At 42.4% G+C, this 17,356-nt stretch overlaps 1 protein-coding gene across 1 annotated transcript; it reads right to left on the bottom strand.

The window, feature by feature from the left end:
* Positions 1-2,612: 2,612 nt before the first annotated feature.
* Positions 2,613-12,953, bottom strand: LOC110975711 (low choriolytic enzyme-like). The gene is made up of 13 exons (XM_022228416.2): positions 12,717-12,953; positions 11,968-12,039; positions 10,936-10,963; positions 10,094-10,171; positions 9,357-9,424; positions 8,907-8,988; positions 8,606-8,723; positions 8,032-8,210; positions 6,260-6,469; positions 5,929-5,967; positions 5,220-5,354; positions 4,190-4,318; positions 2,613-3,624 (listed from the first exon to the last, which is right to left on the bottom strand). The coding sequence occupies exons 1-13, from the start codon at positions 12,777-12,779 to the stop codon at positions 3,419-3,421; spliced, it is 1,407 nt and encodes a 468-aa protein (XP_022084108.1). The 5' UTR covers positions 12,780-12,953; the 3' UTR covers positions 2,613-3,418.
* Positions 12,954-17,356: the final 4,403 nt, after the last annotated feature.

Here is a 17,356-nt window from a genome sequence, read left to right as displayed (position 1 = left end):
CACGCAGACTATTCTGGAACTGTGACGAACAATCCAGAAAGGTATTATGTAGATACGAGCATGCGGCTCAGGATATGTTCAATTGTTATCATTTTATTATTGTGTGAATTCTTCGCGGAACTCCAAAATGTTAGCCTCCAAAATGTTACCCTAAAACAAATACGCAATCAGGTTTAGTTTGCCGTTGCTGAGTAGACTATATACCTGGTTTAGATTCAATTACAAATTACAGTTTATCGCTAATATTTGTTGCACCTTACTGTACACTTATAATCATCGTTTCGTCAACGTTCCACCGTTTCAAAATCTCGACCCCATGCGTATTCGAGGACTAACCTCAACCCGTATCATTATACATTTTCTCTTCCTGACCCAACCCACTTGATTCCTTACGGTGGATAACTCTTACCGCAAAGTTGAATTCTTCATTTCTTGACTTAACTCCAACCCTATTCATTGCACTCTCGATTAAACTTAACTCTGTCAAGTAAATTCTCCATTCCTCACCCAGTTAACCTGACCGCATATCTGTTAGAATCTTCAACCTAGCCGCGTATTAGCCTTGAGTAGAAGCACCCCCCCTCATTGGTTGAAAAGAGCCGCGTTGGCCGGGGATGTTCATTTTGTTGATAGCGATGCCACTGCAACGCTTGCCTAGTCGTCGGTGAACCAACAACACACAACTGATACCAAAGGAGCCTCTGTTGCTGAGGAAATAGCGCCCTCTCTTGGTCCAGCTTTAGGCCCATAACCCTAACTCTCTCCAATTAACTTCTGGCCTCCTTATCTGTAACCCTAACTCGATCTGTGAAATCCTCCGCTGCTGTCAGTAATCGCGGACGGTGGAAGAAGGGGGTGTCAGTACCCCGTACATTTTTGACGGGGGAGGGAGGCATGGACCATTAACATACACCTGTGGCAGGTCATATAATGAGCCGGGAGCTTCACGGATCACTCTATACGGCTGATTCCTGATGGTCCCAAACTTTGGAAATCTTTCTACCTATCAACCAATCAGTAAAAAAGCTTAGATAGCTTTTAACAGGACTTAATTATTGCAAGGGGTTAACATAGGCAAAATATTTACTCTCCAGCAGAACCCTTCCTTTACAAAACAAATTCTCAGTTGTCAAATCATGTCCAGAGAGTTTGATTGAAGAAGACGGCATAATAATATATGCTTAATGGTATAGTCCGATTCGTTGTTTAAAACTAGCAGATAGAATGTGGGTACAGGTAATAAAATAAATCAAAAACTTATGTGCTGTGACCAAGTAGTCCGGACTAGTGAGTTAAATTCTGCCATTTTAGGACAACGCACCAGCATGGCATCCTTGTTTTCTGTGTCGAGGAGAATGGATCTGTTTGCTTAGTGTTAATCTGTACTTGCTGAGTAAACTGGTTGGGCAAGCAATAGGAATCCCCCTAAGTAAACTTTACCCACGCGCATTCTTGGTGCGTTATTTCGAGTCTCCTAGCAAAGTGTCCGATTTGTTGACAGATTCTTGCGAGGACATTTTTTTTTACAGTAACAGTGGTCTTGTTAGAGCAATGTGGCTGCCGACATGACTCCCACTTGGAAACCCACTGCATCCTAACTAACTGGATTTGTCAAAGTATTCTTGTTTAAAACCCGATTAGCAGGTAGAGCTCTTATTTCCCTCAAAACGTTTCTTTTCAAAGCTAACATAATTTTGTCTTTCACTATTTTATGTGCTTGCTCTCTGTGCACTGAGATGTATCCACTTCAATCGTAGCCTAAAGGCCCATGAGGGAAGATCTTGCCATAGTCACTTTACCAGCAATCAAAATGCCACCGCAGTTCAGTATCAATGCGTTTAGATTGTTGTTGTCTTGGGGTAGGTGGGGAGTTTTTGTACAGTGTAGCCAATATAATATAACTGGTTCTGTTTCTGAGTTTGCTAGGATTTAGTTGAGACGATAATTATTGAAAGACAAGCAATTGAAAAACAATACAAAAAAATTGTGATATGAACTACAGGTAACTTATAATGAATAAAACAGAATTTTCCCCTTTAGGTTCTATTGCAAAAAAATCTCTTCGTGATTTGTCTACATCTCTGATAGGATATTGTGCCACTTTGCAACCGTACCCCCCCCCTTCACTACGCTACTAGAGAATAAAAGGTTTTGCACTGCAAAACTCATCACGAGCAAGCCTGAGAACCCTGCATGTGCATTTGGCATTAGTTTGATGCTTCCAATGAATCTGTTTTAACACTGAAATTCGTCCGTATTCGTGCGGAAGTTTATTACCACCGCAAACGTAATATTGACAAATGCTCTGTAATGATGCAGTAATGAGCCTTTCGCAGCATGCATGGTGGACATAACAGGAGGGCGCTATTTGAAGTGAGTAAATTTGGAGTAGACGCAACAGATTTTACCCAAACCAAACAGCGCTCTTCTATCGTGTCCGCCAGGCCTCATTATAGGCCTAATGACACGCCGAAGACAAGCAGAGCTGTAGAGTAGAGCCAACTCCCTCTTTATCACCAACAGAGGTCGCCATCGAAATACACTGCTTAGAGCTTGGGTGGAGACGGTTTTCGGAAGCATTTCACTCGTGGGACAGAGCAATACTGTACATGTTTTTCAGGACGTTTCACAATTTTATGTGTAATTTTAATACGGTATTTTTGAAAACAGGCTGTCCAATCTGACAAATATCATCTTTTACATCTAAAAAATACACTTTTATGAGATTTAAATTTACAGTTATAATTGAATTAAATATATTTAGTACTCATAAAAGACTGAGAGCTATGAAACATCAAAATAGTAACTATGCCAATTTTGAGAGACAATAAATATAATATAAAAATAAAACTCGAAGCAGTTTTCAGGAGGGCCGCCATACTGCAGAGGGCGGGATTTGTAATCTAAAAACAGCTGATAGGACTTGGAGAAAAGATGAACCACTTTCTAATACAATGTTCCCTGCAGTACTACATGTCGTGTTCATTATGGTGAGTGTCTTAAATTAAATAAAGACCCATATTTTGCCTTGTGGCTGCCAGGCAAGTGCATCCAAGTGACAGGATTTTTATTTGATTGTGAAAGACTGTAAATCTGCCTTCATTTTTTAGCATTCCATTTGTCGAGTACTACATCTTCCCATAAAATACTGCATAAATGTCTACCTTGTCAATCTTCAAAAGCTTGAATTACAATAATAATGTAGCTCACAGGTTGTGTATTATAGCTCGGCGTATTAGTTCTGGGTCCCTCTTATTTGTTCGTGTATTGAAAGAAATACATGACTGTGAAAAATAACACTTTTAAGATTGCAGTCATCACTGGTCATGGCAGCAATTATTATAAGAACATGTGTGAGAACAAAATCGGGCAATTACGTCACACCGAATTCAGTCAGGAAGGTTGGTACCGCCACGGACTACTGCTTAAGCAAAACGGCGAAGAGCAGGACAGCCTCCAGGAGCAGACAGGTGTGGTGCAGTTTGGTCGTGTCCACGCCGCTACCGGGGCCCCCCTGGCACAACCCGCAGCTCAATTGACAGTACTCCGTCATGTACTCGCTGTTGATCTCGCAGTCGCCGTTCAATGCCAACATGTCACAGTTCTCGTTGAGATCCATGCAGGCTGCGATAGAAGAATCACATGCACTTGTGAAGGGTCATTGTGAAGTGACAGTTATTACGTTCGACTTTATTTATTATCCACAGAATGTTTACATCTATTACGTTTTACTGCTTCGTCAAACCTTCACTGACTATAATACAAACATTGTAAATGTTTACTATTGTCCTTTTGCCTTCTGATTCACTATTAACTGTCTATTGTCATAAAATGGTTAGGTTTTGCCACCAGTTACAATGAGCAAAGACAAGAGGGCCCCTAAGCCTCAGAGGATGTTTACGAAATTGTTAGTTTCTCTAAACTTTTTTGTCATGACTTACAACCGCACTTAGGCTAGATGTATTTGGGGCTGTGTCTTATTCTATGAACCCCGAGCGGAACCAAGAGAGGGCGCAATTTCATTTGCAAAGATAGAACCTTTGGCGGGAACTGCATATCGCTGATTACAAACTACTATGAAATGCACGCCTTACGGTCGCGTCTCTACCTACATAAAAATGAACACTGCCCAACAAAATGGCTCTTTTTAACCGATGAAGGGGTGCTTCTGCTTGAGGCGGATACTCACCGACATTGCTCTGCGTGCACTGGCCACAGCTCTGTTCACAGTTGGGCAGCATCCATTGGGGGTTGTTTTGACATTCGCCTTGGCTGGCCCACAGCCCACAGCGTTCGTCCATATCCATGCACACGGAATCTGTAAAGATAAACAAACGGTGTACCCGCAAGCCTATATCTCATGTAATTTCCACCAAACGCATCCCTGCACCACCACAGGATCCAACACTTTCATGTCCCAGTGGACGCGCAGCATTACACAAATCGAATCCCGTCCCACGCTCCACCGCTTCCGGGATTACCTTTATAACCCAGCTCTCCACTCGAGTCAGGCACACTCTCCTGAGAATCGTCAGAACATCCTGGCCAAAACGTCGAGTTAACACTCACCGGTTCTTTTACGACCACACCTCTTCCAAAAGAGATTGATTCCATGGTGCACCCGTAAGCCTAAATCTCATGTAACTCAAATCTTACTCAAATGTAAATCAACCGATTTCTTCCGTGATGGACGATTAATCACACAGGCAGTTTGCACACAAAGCCAATGCTGCTCTGTCAATCTTCTCAATTGGGAACTAGTTCTGATCATCCACGACCAAACATTTGCCAAATTAACTTTTTTAATACAGCCTGTAGTTTGCAACAGCGCAAAGTCAGATATTTTCATTAACCTAGAGTCTTATTTCCTTGCAATGATTTTAGATTACATGCATCTTCGTGGGTCATCTGTCTATTCTTTTCACCGGATCACTCTCTCATAACTTGCTGGGGGTTCATCGTGCAGCCTTGCGCAGTTGTATATGACTAATTCATTTGTTTTCTGTACATTATTGTTTATTAGAGGCAAAAGCTAATCGAGGATTTCGACTTCTTTACTCGGAATAACTTTTGTTATCAGGTAAATATATATCATTAGAAATTAATCGACGAATTGAACTCCATGCTCACTTTTTCCTCAACACAATACGCCACTCAAAATTAGAGGAAATTCACCGGCATCACCAATTTGCCGGTGGCAGTCAAGCAATGAGGCGTACCTTGAGTGGTGATGGCTCTACCGGCACTGCAGATGCCGCAGCTACGGCGGCAGTTCACGGTCATGTAGGCTGGATTTTCCTGACACTCGCCGATACTGGCCCAGAACTGGCAGTTGACATTGTTGTCGACGCAATCTGGCATTACAGAATGAGAGTTATTACTCTCCCGGTTGGAACTATAATCCCAAATCAGCCCTTCAGAATTACAGTACTTAGAAAAATGATAACATATAGCGTACGGGAACAGTTGAAATAAACAGACTGGGACGACTTGAAAAGATATTACGGCTTAACCCCTTACAACCACCAACATAGCTCGTGTAATTTACTAGAGTATCGCTTTCGCTGTCAAAGAACTGCTTGTCACTGTTGGAACCCCCGAGCTTACAATAAACAGCTTATTACCTCTGCAGATTTCGATTTTAAATAGTCTTAGGCCTATACTTCATTTCATGTTGACCATGATTTTCTATCAGTTTTTCCCCCAGTGTCAAACATTTAAAAACCAAACAAGCAAATCATATTATTCTACAGCAAGCAAGTTTTTTTTTCAAGAGACAAGCTAGACATCCTGAGCCACGGATAGATTTCTTCGTTAATCTCAGCCTTGTAGGCCGTATGTACATTAAATATCTGCACCACAGGATAGCGATAGTTGAAACAAAACAGAGCACAAAAGGAAGAAGAAGAAAAAAAAACGAGTGCTTACTGTTTTCGGGTGTCGTCCCGGTCCCGGTTCTTCTATCACCTGAACATAAAAAACATAAAAATAGAGATCGGATCCCATCGTCAGAAAAGATGTTTGAAATAAATCAGAGCACAATGAGTAATTTGTTTCACTGCACCATCTCCACTCCTTCGTGTCTTCAGTTAACAAACAAACAGAGATCTCCTTGTTTACTGTTCTAGATGGCCGTTTGGTGCACGGTATATCACAGTGGTGCATGGTACCGGATGTAGCGGTTTCGTGCATCTCCCGTAGAGGCATGTAATGTCTTGCGGAGATTGTTGCAGTGCCCAAACAGAAGGGCTGGACTTACCACATTCGTAGTAGGTATTGAGTTTGAATATGTCCGTGGTGCTGAAGTCATTTCTGTTACCAATGGCGACGTTCTGGCGTGGTACGATGGTGTCCCGGCCGTTTCTGGTGAAGGCATTCCGTGGGTAGTGCATGATAGAGAAATAGTCATACTGGGTCTGGAGGTTGTCGATGAAGTCGGCGCTGTAGCGCTGGAAGTTGTACTCAAGGCCTGCATAAGAAGGGGGAGGGCGTGTTATTAGGAGTCGATCGTTCCGTATCAGCAATTTCCACAGACAAAAGCCAACAGTGGTATCGCCGAAACTTGCCTTCGCATATATTCAAAGTTTCGGATGACAGAAAACTAGCCCAATGTCTTTCCTGTACGGAGAAAGGATAAAAAAGTTTGTTTGTGTCTAACACAGCTGCTATTTTGAGCTTTTGTTCTACGTTTGTGTATTTCAACAGTGCATACAAACCAGAAGTTCCCCTATAGGCTGCTATATCAGTATTTCATTTGCACCACGAATGCTAGACACCAGACCAGTGCCGTGCAGGCGCTTCACATGGGTTGGTTCCGTCTCTGATGCAGTTAGTCCCACATTGCAGACAAATGGAAGAATGTCACAACGGGTGACAGTTAATAAGCCAGTACTAAATGGTTTTAGCCCACTCAGTAAAGACCTTTGTGTAAAGACGTTTGTGTGAACGCGTTTGACAGAAACACGCGACTGGAAATGCGACTGGTCGCCTAGCCTTCGATTTTCTGGAGTCACATTTTTGACTTTCGAATTTCCTTGTCTCTGTCTCAATCATTCAGAAACTACACAGTTTGAGGGGTACACATGGTTGTTGTGAATAATGACTTTCATCTTTCTGATCTTTCTGAATGTTATCATAATCACACAGCCTAAACTGATCAGGTGACAACAAAGGAATATTATGTGTCAGGAACTCGACATCAAATTACCAAGAGTCAACTACAAGTTTATCACAAGTCTGAGCCTGCGCGCTAGCCTGGTACAATGAGCTTCACTACCGTAGAAAGGCCGTCTCCAAATCAGCTGGCTACGGCCCGCAAGTATCACAGGCGTATGTGGGAAGTAGCCCTTGCCGCTGGCCATTGGTCTCCCACAGGCCAACCCCGTACAACGGAAAGTTCACAACTCTGACGCTAAACTTGGAGCGGTACCGGTATAGCAAACGAAATTTGAGGTCTGCTGTGATAGACAAGGAAGGCGAAAGGGCAGGAGTGCGAGTGCTTATCGGACTTCCTACAGATATTAGACAGGAAAAGGTGCATTTCGTGCACACTGGAAGGATGAATATACAGTGGAGTCCAAGCAGATATCTTCTTAAATTCATGTTTTTGTTGACTTCAAATTGCAATGCGTAGCACTTAAACATTTCATTAGAAGTTTAATTATTTCATCAAGCATGTACATAAATACTTCACATCAGTTTTGCGGATGCAATCTCTGACAAGGATGACTACCAAAGAATACAATAATGCGGTACATATTCAGGAACTTCGCAATACGTCCAATTCTTTAAACCTAAAAGTATTACAGCAATACCTTGTTCATGAGGCCATCGGATCATTTCTCCATTGTTGAAGATAAGTGCAATCTGTTTTGTTATCCTCCCGGGCACTCGCTAAAGCTTGGCGAGTTGCGATATCTTCAAAGTCTCTTTTCCCAGGAGTGCAATCGCGGTACACCATAACCACTGGCCCACAGAAACCCACCGACCGTACCAGATAGGGATCTCTTCCCTGGCCACAGCCACGCTTACCCGGTATGACGTTCTGTAAGAAGACGGTGACAAACTGGTCCCTATCCGTCCGCGTCTGCTCGTGTTGGAAGCCCGCGGCGTGCATCATCTCGTGCATGATGACCCCACGGGCAAAGTTGCAGGTTCCACCCACGGAGAGTTCCTGTCGCCCGCCCCGACGACCGACTGCCGAGAAACACCTAAGGAAATTGCCAAGCAGGGGTAGACAAACTAGAACATCGTAAGAAGTCCAGAGGAACTATCCACTCCTCACAATGCTTTCAAATTAACCTGTTCCCAAACTGCAAAACTAAAAATGTTAACACATTCACAAGTCAGGAGGAGTTAGACACACTCATCATCATGACTGCAAACAAAAATATTGTCGTAAGCGGAAGGTGGAGGTGAGGTGGTGAAAAACGGCCTCCGTAGCTGCTGTCGTGTGTAGGGCAAAGAGATCCATTGCAGCGCTACCGCGTCTAGGCCGTGGAGGTGTTGGTAAACATTTTCACTTATAGTACTTTCAGAAGCATAATGAACAGGGTCATGTGATAAGCTGTATGTTTGTATACCGACCGCGTGACAGTAAACTTACCCCTGCCTTGGCACAATATGCACATAATCTCTCTGATTGGTTCTTTGAACCCATCGTAGACAAGTGGTCTCGTGGTACCTCCGAATGGCGTTTAAGATGCGGCCCCTCGCTCCAGCATCTGACGGAGAAAGTACCGGTATACAAGAAGAAATTAAGACAACAAAAATCACACGAAACGTAACAGTTGTCTGAGCATGCACCTGTATCTAATCCTGGGTGCCAAACTTAATTCACTTATACATGTAGTTGAAAAATGTTTGTCCCCCGAACTTGCCCGATATTTACTGTAGACGGTCCTTACCAAAGGCATTGTCGATGAAATAAGGCACCACGCCGTTTGGCCAGCGCCTGTTACGGTTGCGTACTGCGGTCTCGAGTGGGCGCTGTTGATGGTAATTAGACACATGACAAGTCAGTTATGATCAGTCACAGGCATAGAACTGACTGAACCATTGTAAATTGATCGAGTAGCTTCATTTGAATATCCACAGCCAAATATCAAATCTCATCACTGAAAAGATGATTGCCGTGTCGGTTTAACAATTCGTCGCGAAAGGAGTCATCTGTGTCATCAACTTCTGGTTCCAATTCGCGATTAATTGAAAACAGAACCGACATCGATGACTACTGTATTAAAGTGACTTCCTCACCCACTTTGTGTACTAACCAACAGCAGTCGGACAATATACAGTACTTCCAGCTCCAAATATCACAGAATCTGATGTGTATTTATAACTAGCACCGTACTTACCGTCATGTTGTATTCGTCGACGTCAAAACCAAGGACAACGTCGCCTTCAAACGTAATGTTTCGTAAATCTGTTGAAAAAAGCACAGAACTAAAAATGCTGACAAGCTTTCTACATTCAAAAGGAACATCCAGAAAGTATCATCGTTTTGACTATTGCTTTCCTAGTCGGTGGGGTACAAGGATATTTGAGACCAAGGCTCAGCTCCAAGCAGGTAATTCCCAATTTAGAGGTCAATTCACACTCGGCACAAAAGCAGAGACAACGCGCGAAATATTTTGACGTCAGATCCAAACAGTACAGGTACATTCAGCGAAATCGCAACACGCCGACTGGCGCGAAGTTCGTTGCAACTGTTTTTCTGAAGTCGTATTTGCTTCCCATTCGCCTGAAGGATGAGCTGGCCTTTTTGGTATAATTGCGCCTGCGCTGGCAATACAGAGCCATCTGCTCTTCGATAAGTGGGAAAACCAACATCTTATTTTTTTCTCGTGTAAAGGTAGGTTCATACTTTGGGCGCATGTGAAAGCAAGCGAATTTCACTTCACGAAAGATTTGCAGCAAAATTTTGCTCTTGTTGAAATGTGCTTAATCACCTTTAGATCACCAATATTTGATTTCATAATGCAAAGTCGCATTTTTGTTCGCTTTTGTGCCAAGTATGAACTGGAATTAAGGTAATCCCTGACATTGTCATGGAAACAATCAAGACAGTTCAAGATTGGATGGAGTTATTCACCTGGTGTCATCTGAAAATACTGTTTCACGATCAGGTCCATGCTGTCCTCTTCATTTTTTGTCCCAAACATTTCCATCTCTGAAAAACAAAAGAAAGGAGAGAGATGAAAATGTCATCCACTTGACTGACTTCAGTCCTTTTTTTGCTCGAAATTCACGTGGTGGCACCTCCATCCATGAGCAGTTACTCGAGCTCGATTCCCACGACGCCGTTCAGTTTTGATCATGCCTACCTTCTGAACCTGATCATGCATGGATCTCTAAAACTGGTTTTATTGAGACTGATAACTCTTGAGTCCTTGGGTGCTGATTGACAACATTCAAAGATGATACAGCAAGGATCGGTGCTGTCAAATGGGCTAGCGCCGCCACATCCACAACCGACGGGCTCGCGATCAACACCCATGACATTTCATTTCCACTTTCTCTCTCAAAACGATAGTTAACTACACTTTTTCATAATTTTTTTAAATGCCTCAATCTAAAGATGCTTTGGTCTTTAACTCGATTTCCAAAACATATTGCTGAACATGTCCTCTTCTTTTTGGCGAAAGTGATTCGAAAAAGTTGCACTGTTCACAGTTTTGCTTTGTTAGATTTTCCACTGTTTGCTCTTCAAAGTCGATAAGCCTTTCAAGATAGTTAAATAAAACTGGACCTGCAATTTGTCAAACAAACTTAAGAGCCTTTACCACATTAAAAGGTCTGAAAATAATTTATGCTTCCCATCCCAAACTCAAGTGTGGTTAGGCTAACAGACAGTCAAGATTTGAAGGTAGGTGAGTCATATTTGCGCAGGCTGAAAACCGAAAATGAAACACCACAAACGCTAAACTGACTTACGCTCGAATGTTGGCTCCACAGCGATGATCTGCGGTAAAGGGGGAAAAGGATCATTGGTTGAGGTACATGAATCAAACACATCAGTAACGGAAGAGTGCCAGGAAGTGGTTAGATGTCAGAAAATGTGGCAGGGTTGTTAAAACATGTGGATCAGTTTTTACTATATTCTTCCAACAATTCTGGCGTACAACAGTACATTTAGCGATTCAGAAGAGGTCATTGCAAAAAGCTGTACCAATCTGCAGTGGTGTGTCCAGATCTTCGGTCGGAGGGGGAGGGGCAAAATGGGAATAATTTGTCTAAAAACGACTTTCAAAATAAAACATTTTCATCCCAAAATTTCTCACCCCCACAGAAGGAGTACCATTCTTAAAATGCCGGCGTTGTCGATTCTTTGCCGTTTTATGTTTGCAACATGGGGGGTCCCCACTGTTGGATATGCTGCTTGCCCTTGAGGTTAGGACTTATGAACGTTTAAATGAGTTTTCGGAGGAGTGAAATTCGTGAAAAAGAAACAATCAAAACATGCAATTCGGAACGCTTGTGTTTGCTTTACTCGAAACGTCGTGCTCAAAGATAACGAAATGTAAACACAAACCCAGACAATTTGAAGCTATCATTGTAATGGGAAGTAAGTGAAACTGGCTGTAAATCAAGGGCCATGCACCACTTGTGTCTCATGGCCGACACGGCCATGAAAACAAAGTGTCTGCATGTATGATGACAGGTAATGCTTGACTTGGGAAAAGTGAGCAAATGTTTGATAAAAATTAAATTTGAATCGGCAAGAGATGTTTCCCAGCCTGTCAAGAGTACACTTCACTTATCGAATCGCCCATATCATTGTTAAAACGAATGATTTCAGAAGTGATTTGGAATTTCATTTTTCTCCTTTCTGTGGGATGGTGAATTGCAGCATCCAAGTTAACCAACTGTGGCTATTCGTTTTGCATTTGTCTGTGACATTTGGCAATGAATGGTGTCAAACCAACTTCAAAATGTGTCTTTGAAATCAGCAAAGTACTAACATACCTCAAATGCAGGCATTCCATTGGGGCGTAGATCCAATGTAGCATTGTCAAAGGTGTCCGGTTCTTCAGGGAGCTATTCGAGAAGAAAATCGTAACCTTTTTATTGATTAAGTCCTAATCTGATTACACAAAATAATGTGCGTTTCTAAGGGCCCATGTATTAATCTGAATTTGGTACAGTTTTCTACTTGTTTTAAATGTATAAAAAATTATGTAACATTTATTTTTGAGTAGACGAATTGAACACTGCACTGTGTGAAACAGCTGTAGAGCTTCTCATGGCAAAATCTTGCAGTGACGTCATTTTAGGAAGACACGATATTTAATTGGGGTTTTCTGAAGCTGATTTATTTTCCAATGTTCGTCAAATTTCCCTGCCTACACTCGTGGGCCAATTCTTCCCCAAAACTAGGCGTAAGTTCTTCCCAAATGAACGAATGTTATCTCACAATGGTTTTCCGGCAGACATTTAACCATGCAGCTGTTTACTTGGTTCATTAAAAAAACAGCCTATTGCGATTTGATTTCTCAGGACAAGGCCCGAAAAACAAGCGAAAATATAGGACTTGTGCAGCTGTTCTCCTTGTGACGACAAAGCCAGAAAAAAATGAAACAGGTTGTAATGAAGGCTGACATCGTATCAATCATCAATCAATCAGTCAAAAGCGACCAAGGAACAAAAGCGAAGGCAACGAGGAATCTATACCAGAAACATTGTCAACAACACGAACGGGCAAACGGCAAACTTACCGGCAATGCTGCAGTCATGTACGCTCCCAAAAGGAGCACGATCGTTTTTCTGGCTAAGCTCATCTTGCGTGTCAGGCTCTCTTCTTTTCCTCCCTGGAATTTCGTCTCCTCGTCCAAACGAAAGTGGTTGAATTGACACAGTTGGTTGACTGGACACCGGGGCTCCGCTTTATATAACCACCAAGGGTTTTTTCTCTGACGTGCACGGTCAAAGACCTCTGATGAGAAGCTTATTATCGCGCCCGTCCGAAGCAAAGAACAGGACAAGTTTCGTAATCGGCTTCCGGTCTCCGGCTGCCTGGGCATGAATTGCCGATTTGATGTTCACATTCACCCCCGTATCATTGTCAGGTATTGTGAGTGGTGTAATTGTGACTGTGAAAGTGACACAACCCCGTCCATATATGGTCAGCGATTAGGATGCTATCACTTCATAGGCCTGCATGATTTTGCACAAAACCCTTTCTAAGTTTTACCGGTAGGCCTGTACTTTTAAGTTGCGGTCCGTGGCCGTTTAGACATGTGATCATGTTTGTCCATTGGGGAAGTTCATCAAAATTAGTCATTAATAAGGACGTGATAACACAGTCTTGGAAATTAGGGAACTTTGCAAATGCTGACAAAAAGCCATTGATTTGATAATCTGTAATTTCTAAGCCACGCAATCCTCAGAGACACTGAGACCCATTAAAGGTGATCTCAGTAGATGCAGCTCATGTCCATGTATAGTCATGTAGCTCAGGAAAGTGATCCATTACATTCCATAAATTTATTTAGTATTCCAATGCTGCAAGTACGCTGGTCTGGTGAAAGTGACCCCTCGGTCACGAAGTCAGAGCTGTTATTTGGCAACACGCATCCACATAATACTGTATAGTCGCATTGCTATCCTTTAATCGACAGAAGTAGACATTTTTGTATTTTCCATTTCAATGAATATGGATGTTAGAATAACCTCGAAATGACTGCAATTGGAGGTGGTATATGAAGATAAATCTTGACAAGTGAACAAATATAACTAATTCTTGCGGTATAAGATACACTGTGGGATAATATTTTAACAGTAAAGTTGGAATATCAATCAAGAGCGAATGAGCAAAGTTAGGTTTGCATTCCGAAATTTATACAATGTAAGAGTACATATAAAATGCATCCACGGCAGGAGATTAAATTTGTACGTGTTTGTTAGTGGTATGCTATAGCCTTACATGATGTTATAATATCTAATGTGGACCTCCGAACTAAAGAAGTCCACAAAATGTAGGGTTAGTAGACGATGAGTGGACTCAAACGTATACCTTCAGAGTGCTCTCCCCTCTTTCAGAAACACTTTAAGAAACAATGGGTCTGGGTTTTGTGTAGCAACTTGAAGAGGAAATGTCCAGGATATCATCGTCATCTTCAAAAAGTTAGCTTTAAGGAGTTTCCTAATGGGAGAAAAAGGAACAATGTTTCTTAACCACATGAAAGCAACAGAATGTCCACACTTTGTACGTGATATGAGCTTGGGTATTGGTGTGTACGGGAGTGGGGCATTCGAGGAAGCATGCCCCTTGTTTTCGACTTCTATGGCGTATACACACGCGTTATCTTCTTACGCATGCGAAGAACAGTGCGTATAGGCCTATTGCTCCAAAAGTCTAGACCTTGAAGATGTCAAATGACATTTAAATAATGCCAATGTTTCAGTTTGGAACATGAGACCATGCCAGGTATACAAAATGTTCCCAATTGGCTCTCAAACTGAGTGACTTGGCTGACACGGCCAAATGACGCATGAACTGACAGCAGGAACGGATGTCCGTCACCGAGCAATCAATCAACTTTTGCATGGTTCCTGTGCCCACGGAGTTCACGCATACAAAGGGTTACAATGCAAACTTGGCCTGCAATAAAGATGCAAGGTTAATTCAGGGTACGTCACACGCACATTAATGCACATTTCATTTCCGTCTTGACGCGTGAATTGGTGACTCATGCGCTTTTCAGCTATGCGATCTAGATGGCTACAGAAACAAAATCTGTTTATTAATGCCCTCAGTGGTGAAGTGGCAAGTGGGATCAATCCCAGTTGCTATTTGTTGTAAACGATCGCAGAAAGCATGGAAGATGTCAAGACGCAGACAATAGACTGATTGCGCCCACTAAATTACGTGACCTATAATGGGTATCAACCCCATAGCAAGTACCCAGCACACCAGTATTTTTGGTACATGATACTCATGAAACACTTTGCTTTGGGTGGACGCCGTGTTTGTTGCTGTAATACCCACTGTAGGTCACGTGACTTATTGGTTGCAATCAGCCTGTTGACAGGGAAGAAACGGTGTGCAACGCCATTGGATACAAAAAAAATAAAAAAATAAAAACAAAAACGGCGTCCAACATCCTGGAACATTTCATATGAAATGCCTTTTGAAGTGATTATCTTAGAGTTTAACCGGTGCTTCAATCGAGGTACATGTATCTCATTATGTTCAGCCGTAATTTGGTAACAACTGGGGTCTGGGAAAGAGACATCGGCGAACGAATTTCGCCGGAAGCATATATACCAAAAGATCTCCTTATTCCGAGCAGTTGGCTTTGAAAAATTGGAAAAAAATTCTTGTGAACGTTGACTTTTCTTGATAACGTAAATGAAATTCTGTACAGGTGTGTGGAGAAGTGGCTCTTCCCGTTCACTGTTATGTAATGTTCCCCTCCATCCATAACGCGCGGCAAGTGACGGTATCTATGGATCTGTTTTCCTTAACAAGCATGCCATCTTGTATGCGATGACAAAGTGTCGAGAAATTTCATTCGACCTGTAACGACAGCTTGCTTCATTAGGGTGCATATTTCATCCTTTTTAGTGTTTGTAGAGTTGCATGAGAGTTTTTTTCTAAAGATTTTGGGTATTAATCTTTGTGTTTGTAATGACGGCCAGCCATACGTAGGCTCTCGAAACAGCCCTTTAAAACAAACGCCTATGCAAACATACACGAAAAGTTGCTAACTTAGGGCGTTTCCCTTCAATTTGCCAATTTTGAAATTCAAGCCACGTGGCTTTGTAAAGCTCGGATAAAAATGAAACGCGAGGCTCCAGCCCTAACCAGCTCAATAACATTTAGAATGGTACACTGGAAGCTTCAAGGCAACTAGAAGCAAACTAAAAATGCACTAATAAAACTGCAAATACAAACCGTAGCGATGCATTCGCAGGCATTTTTGCGTGTCGCCTACAGACTGATAATCTCCCTCCGACTTATATTGCGCCTGAAGCACGTCAAGGAATTGATGCAGTGCATCTCTTACAATGTTTATGGCAAAAACGCGTGAGCTAAGCACAAAGGGACATCCACATTTGGATCCCGCGTCCTTGAATTTGAAGACTATTTTTCAGCCGACGGCTTTGAGATGCTAACTGGAACTTAACGAGGAGGAGCCGGCAATCTATGGTGTGTAACTGCTTGTGAATTCTTTTCGCTTATCGCACAGTTTGACACTTATTTCTTTTCACCTCAGTCCCCGATTTATTCTATCAAGTTGTCTTTTTTGATTTTAGATTTTGGCCCTGCCCGGTGTGTATTATCACAATGTATACTCGGTGTTTGCCCCCAAGTATACAGTGTGATCATGCACGTCGGGCAGGGCAAAACTCTAACATTAATTAACATCTCCCCGGGGCAAATCCATCCTTGGAAATAATTGTATAGTGGCTAAAACTGACACCTGGGCTATACGACACTTTCTCCTTGGAGTTCATTTTGTGATTTGGCATCCTTGTCCACTCCGTTAACGTGTCCGAGTCAGTCACCAACCGAGTCCCAGCCCAGTCAAGTCCAAAAAAAGTCCTAAATATTGAAAAATGAACTTGGATCCGAAACCAAGTCCCATATTGTTAATGAAAATGGTAACAGAATTTTCCTTTTTAATGCGATTGTTCATTGATATCAGCGAGGGAACGGTGACACGTTATTATATACTGCAAAACTTGGAAAACTGCGTTGCAAAATTCAAGCATTCGTATTAGGGTCACACTGAGAACGAGGTTGTACGTTACAAAGCTTTGGAAAGGAGTTGTGGCCCAGGAAATCTTGTCAAGATAAAAAAGATAACAGCGTCAATTCTAACAGCGACAAATGCAACTGCGTGTGCTCTTGCGTTGAACCCCCAGATGAAAACAGACGTTTTACCTAGTTCCTGTCCAAAGATTATGTGCCCGGGCTTATGTGACCTTCGACGGTCGGAAACATCACCCTGCGCATGTGATACCTGCTGGGCCTTCACGGGACATGACAATGGAGAACAGGAAACGAACATGTCCTGACTGGGTAATCGGATGAAAAATGCCGTAATGGATGTAGGGCCTACGCACTGATAGTACTGCGACCCACTCTGGTACTTGGCAGAATAATGACATGCCTTATATGATTATTATCGGGATCACAAAGGTAGATCTCCGTTCAATTTTGAAACAACTTCAATGAAATTTCGAGCAGGTTCGTGTGGTGCCCTGGGGGAAGGGGGCCCTACAAAGATAGGAAAACAAGAAAAATAAGGGGGGGGGAAAGAACAACAACAACAACAACAGCAACAACAACAACAACAACAACAACAACAACAACAACAACAACAACAACAACAACAACAACAACAAC

Source organism: Acanthaster planci, linkage group LG06 (genome assembly GCF_054643075.1).
Source record: "Acanthaster planci isolate LZ-2023a linkage group LG06, COTS_SCS, whole genome shotgun sequence".
NCBI lineage: Eukaryota > Metazoa > Echinodermata > Asteroidea > Valvatida > Acanthasteridae > Acanthaster > Acanthaster planci.
This window is presented reverse-complemented; position numbering and strand designations above follow the sequence as displayed.

Excerpts from the sequence above, each read along its gene's own strand:
- LOC110975711 (XM_022228416.2), bottom strand. The coding sequence starts at position 12,779 with ATGAGCTTAGCCAGAAAAACGATCGTGCTCCTTTTGGGAGCGTACATG. Across the intron at positions 6,470-8,031 it reads CTTACAGAACGTCATACCGG|GCCTTGAGTACAACTTCCAG; the intron begins GTAAGCGTGGCT and ends CTTCTTATGCAG. Across the intron at positions 3,625-4,189 it reads GTGCACGCAGAGCAATGTCG|CCTGCATGGATCTCAACGAG; the intron begins GTGAGTATCCGC and ends CTTCTATCGCAG.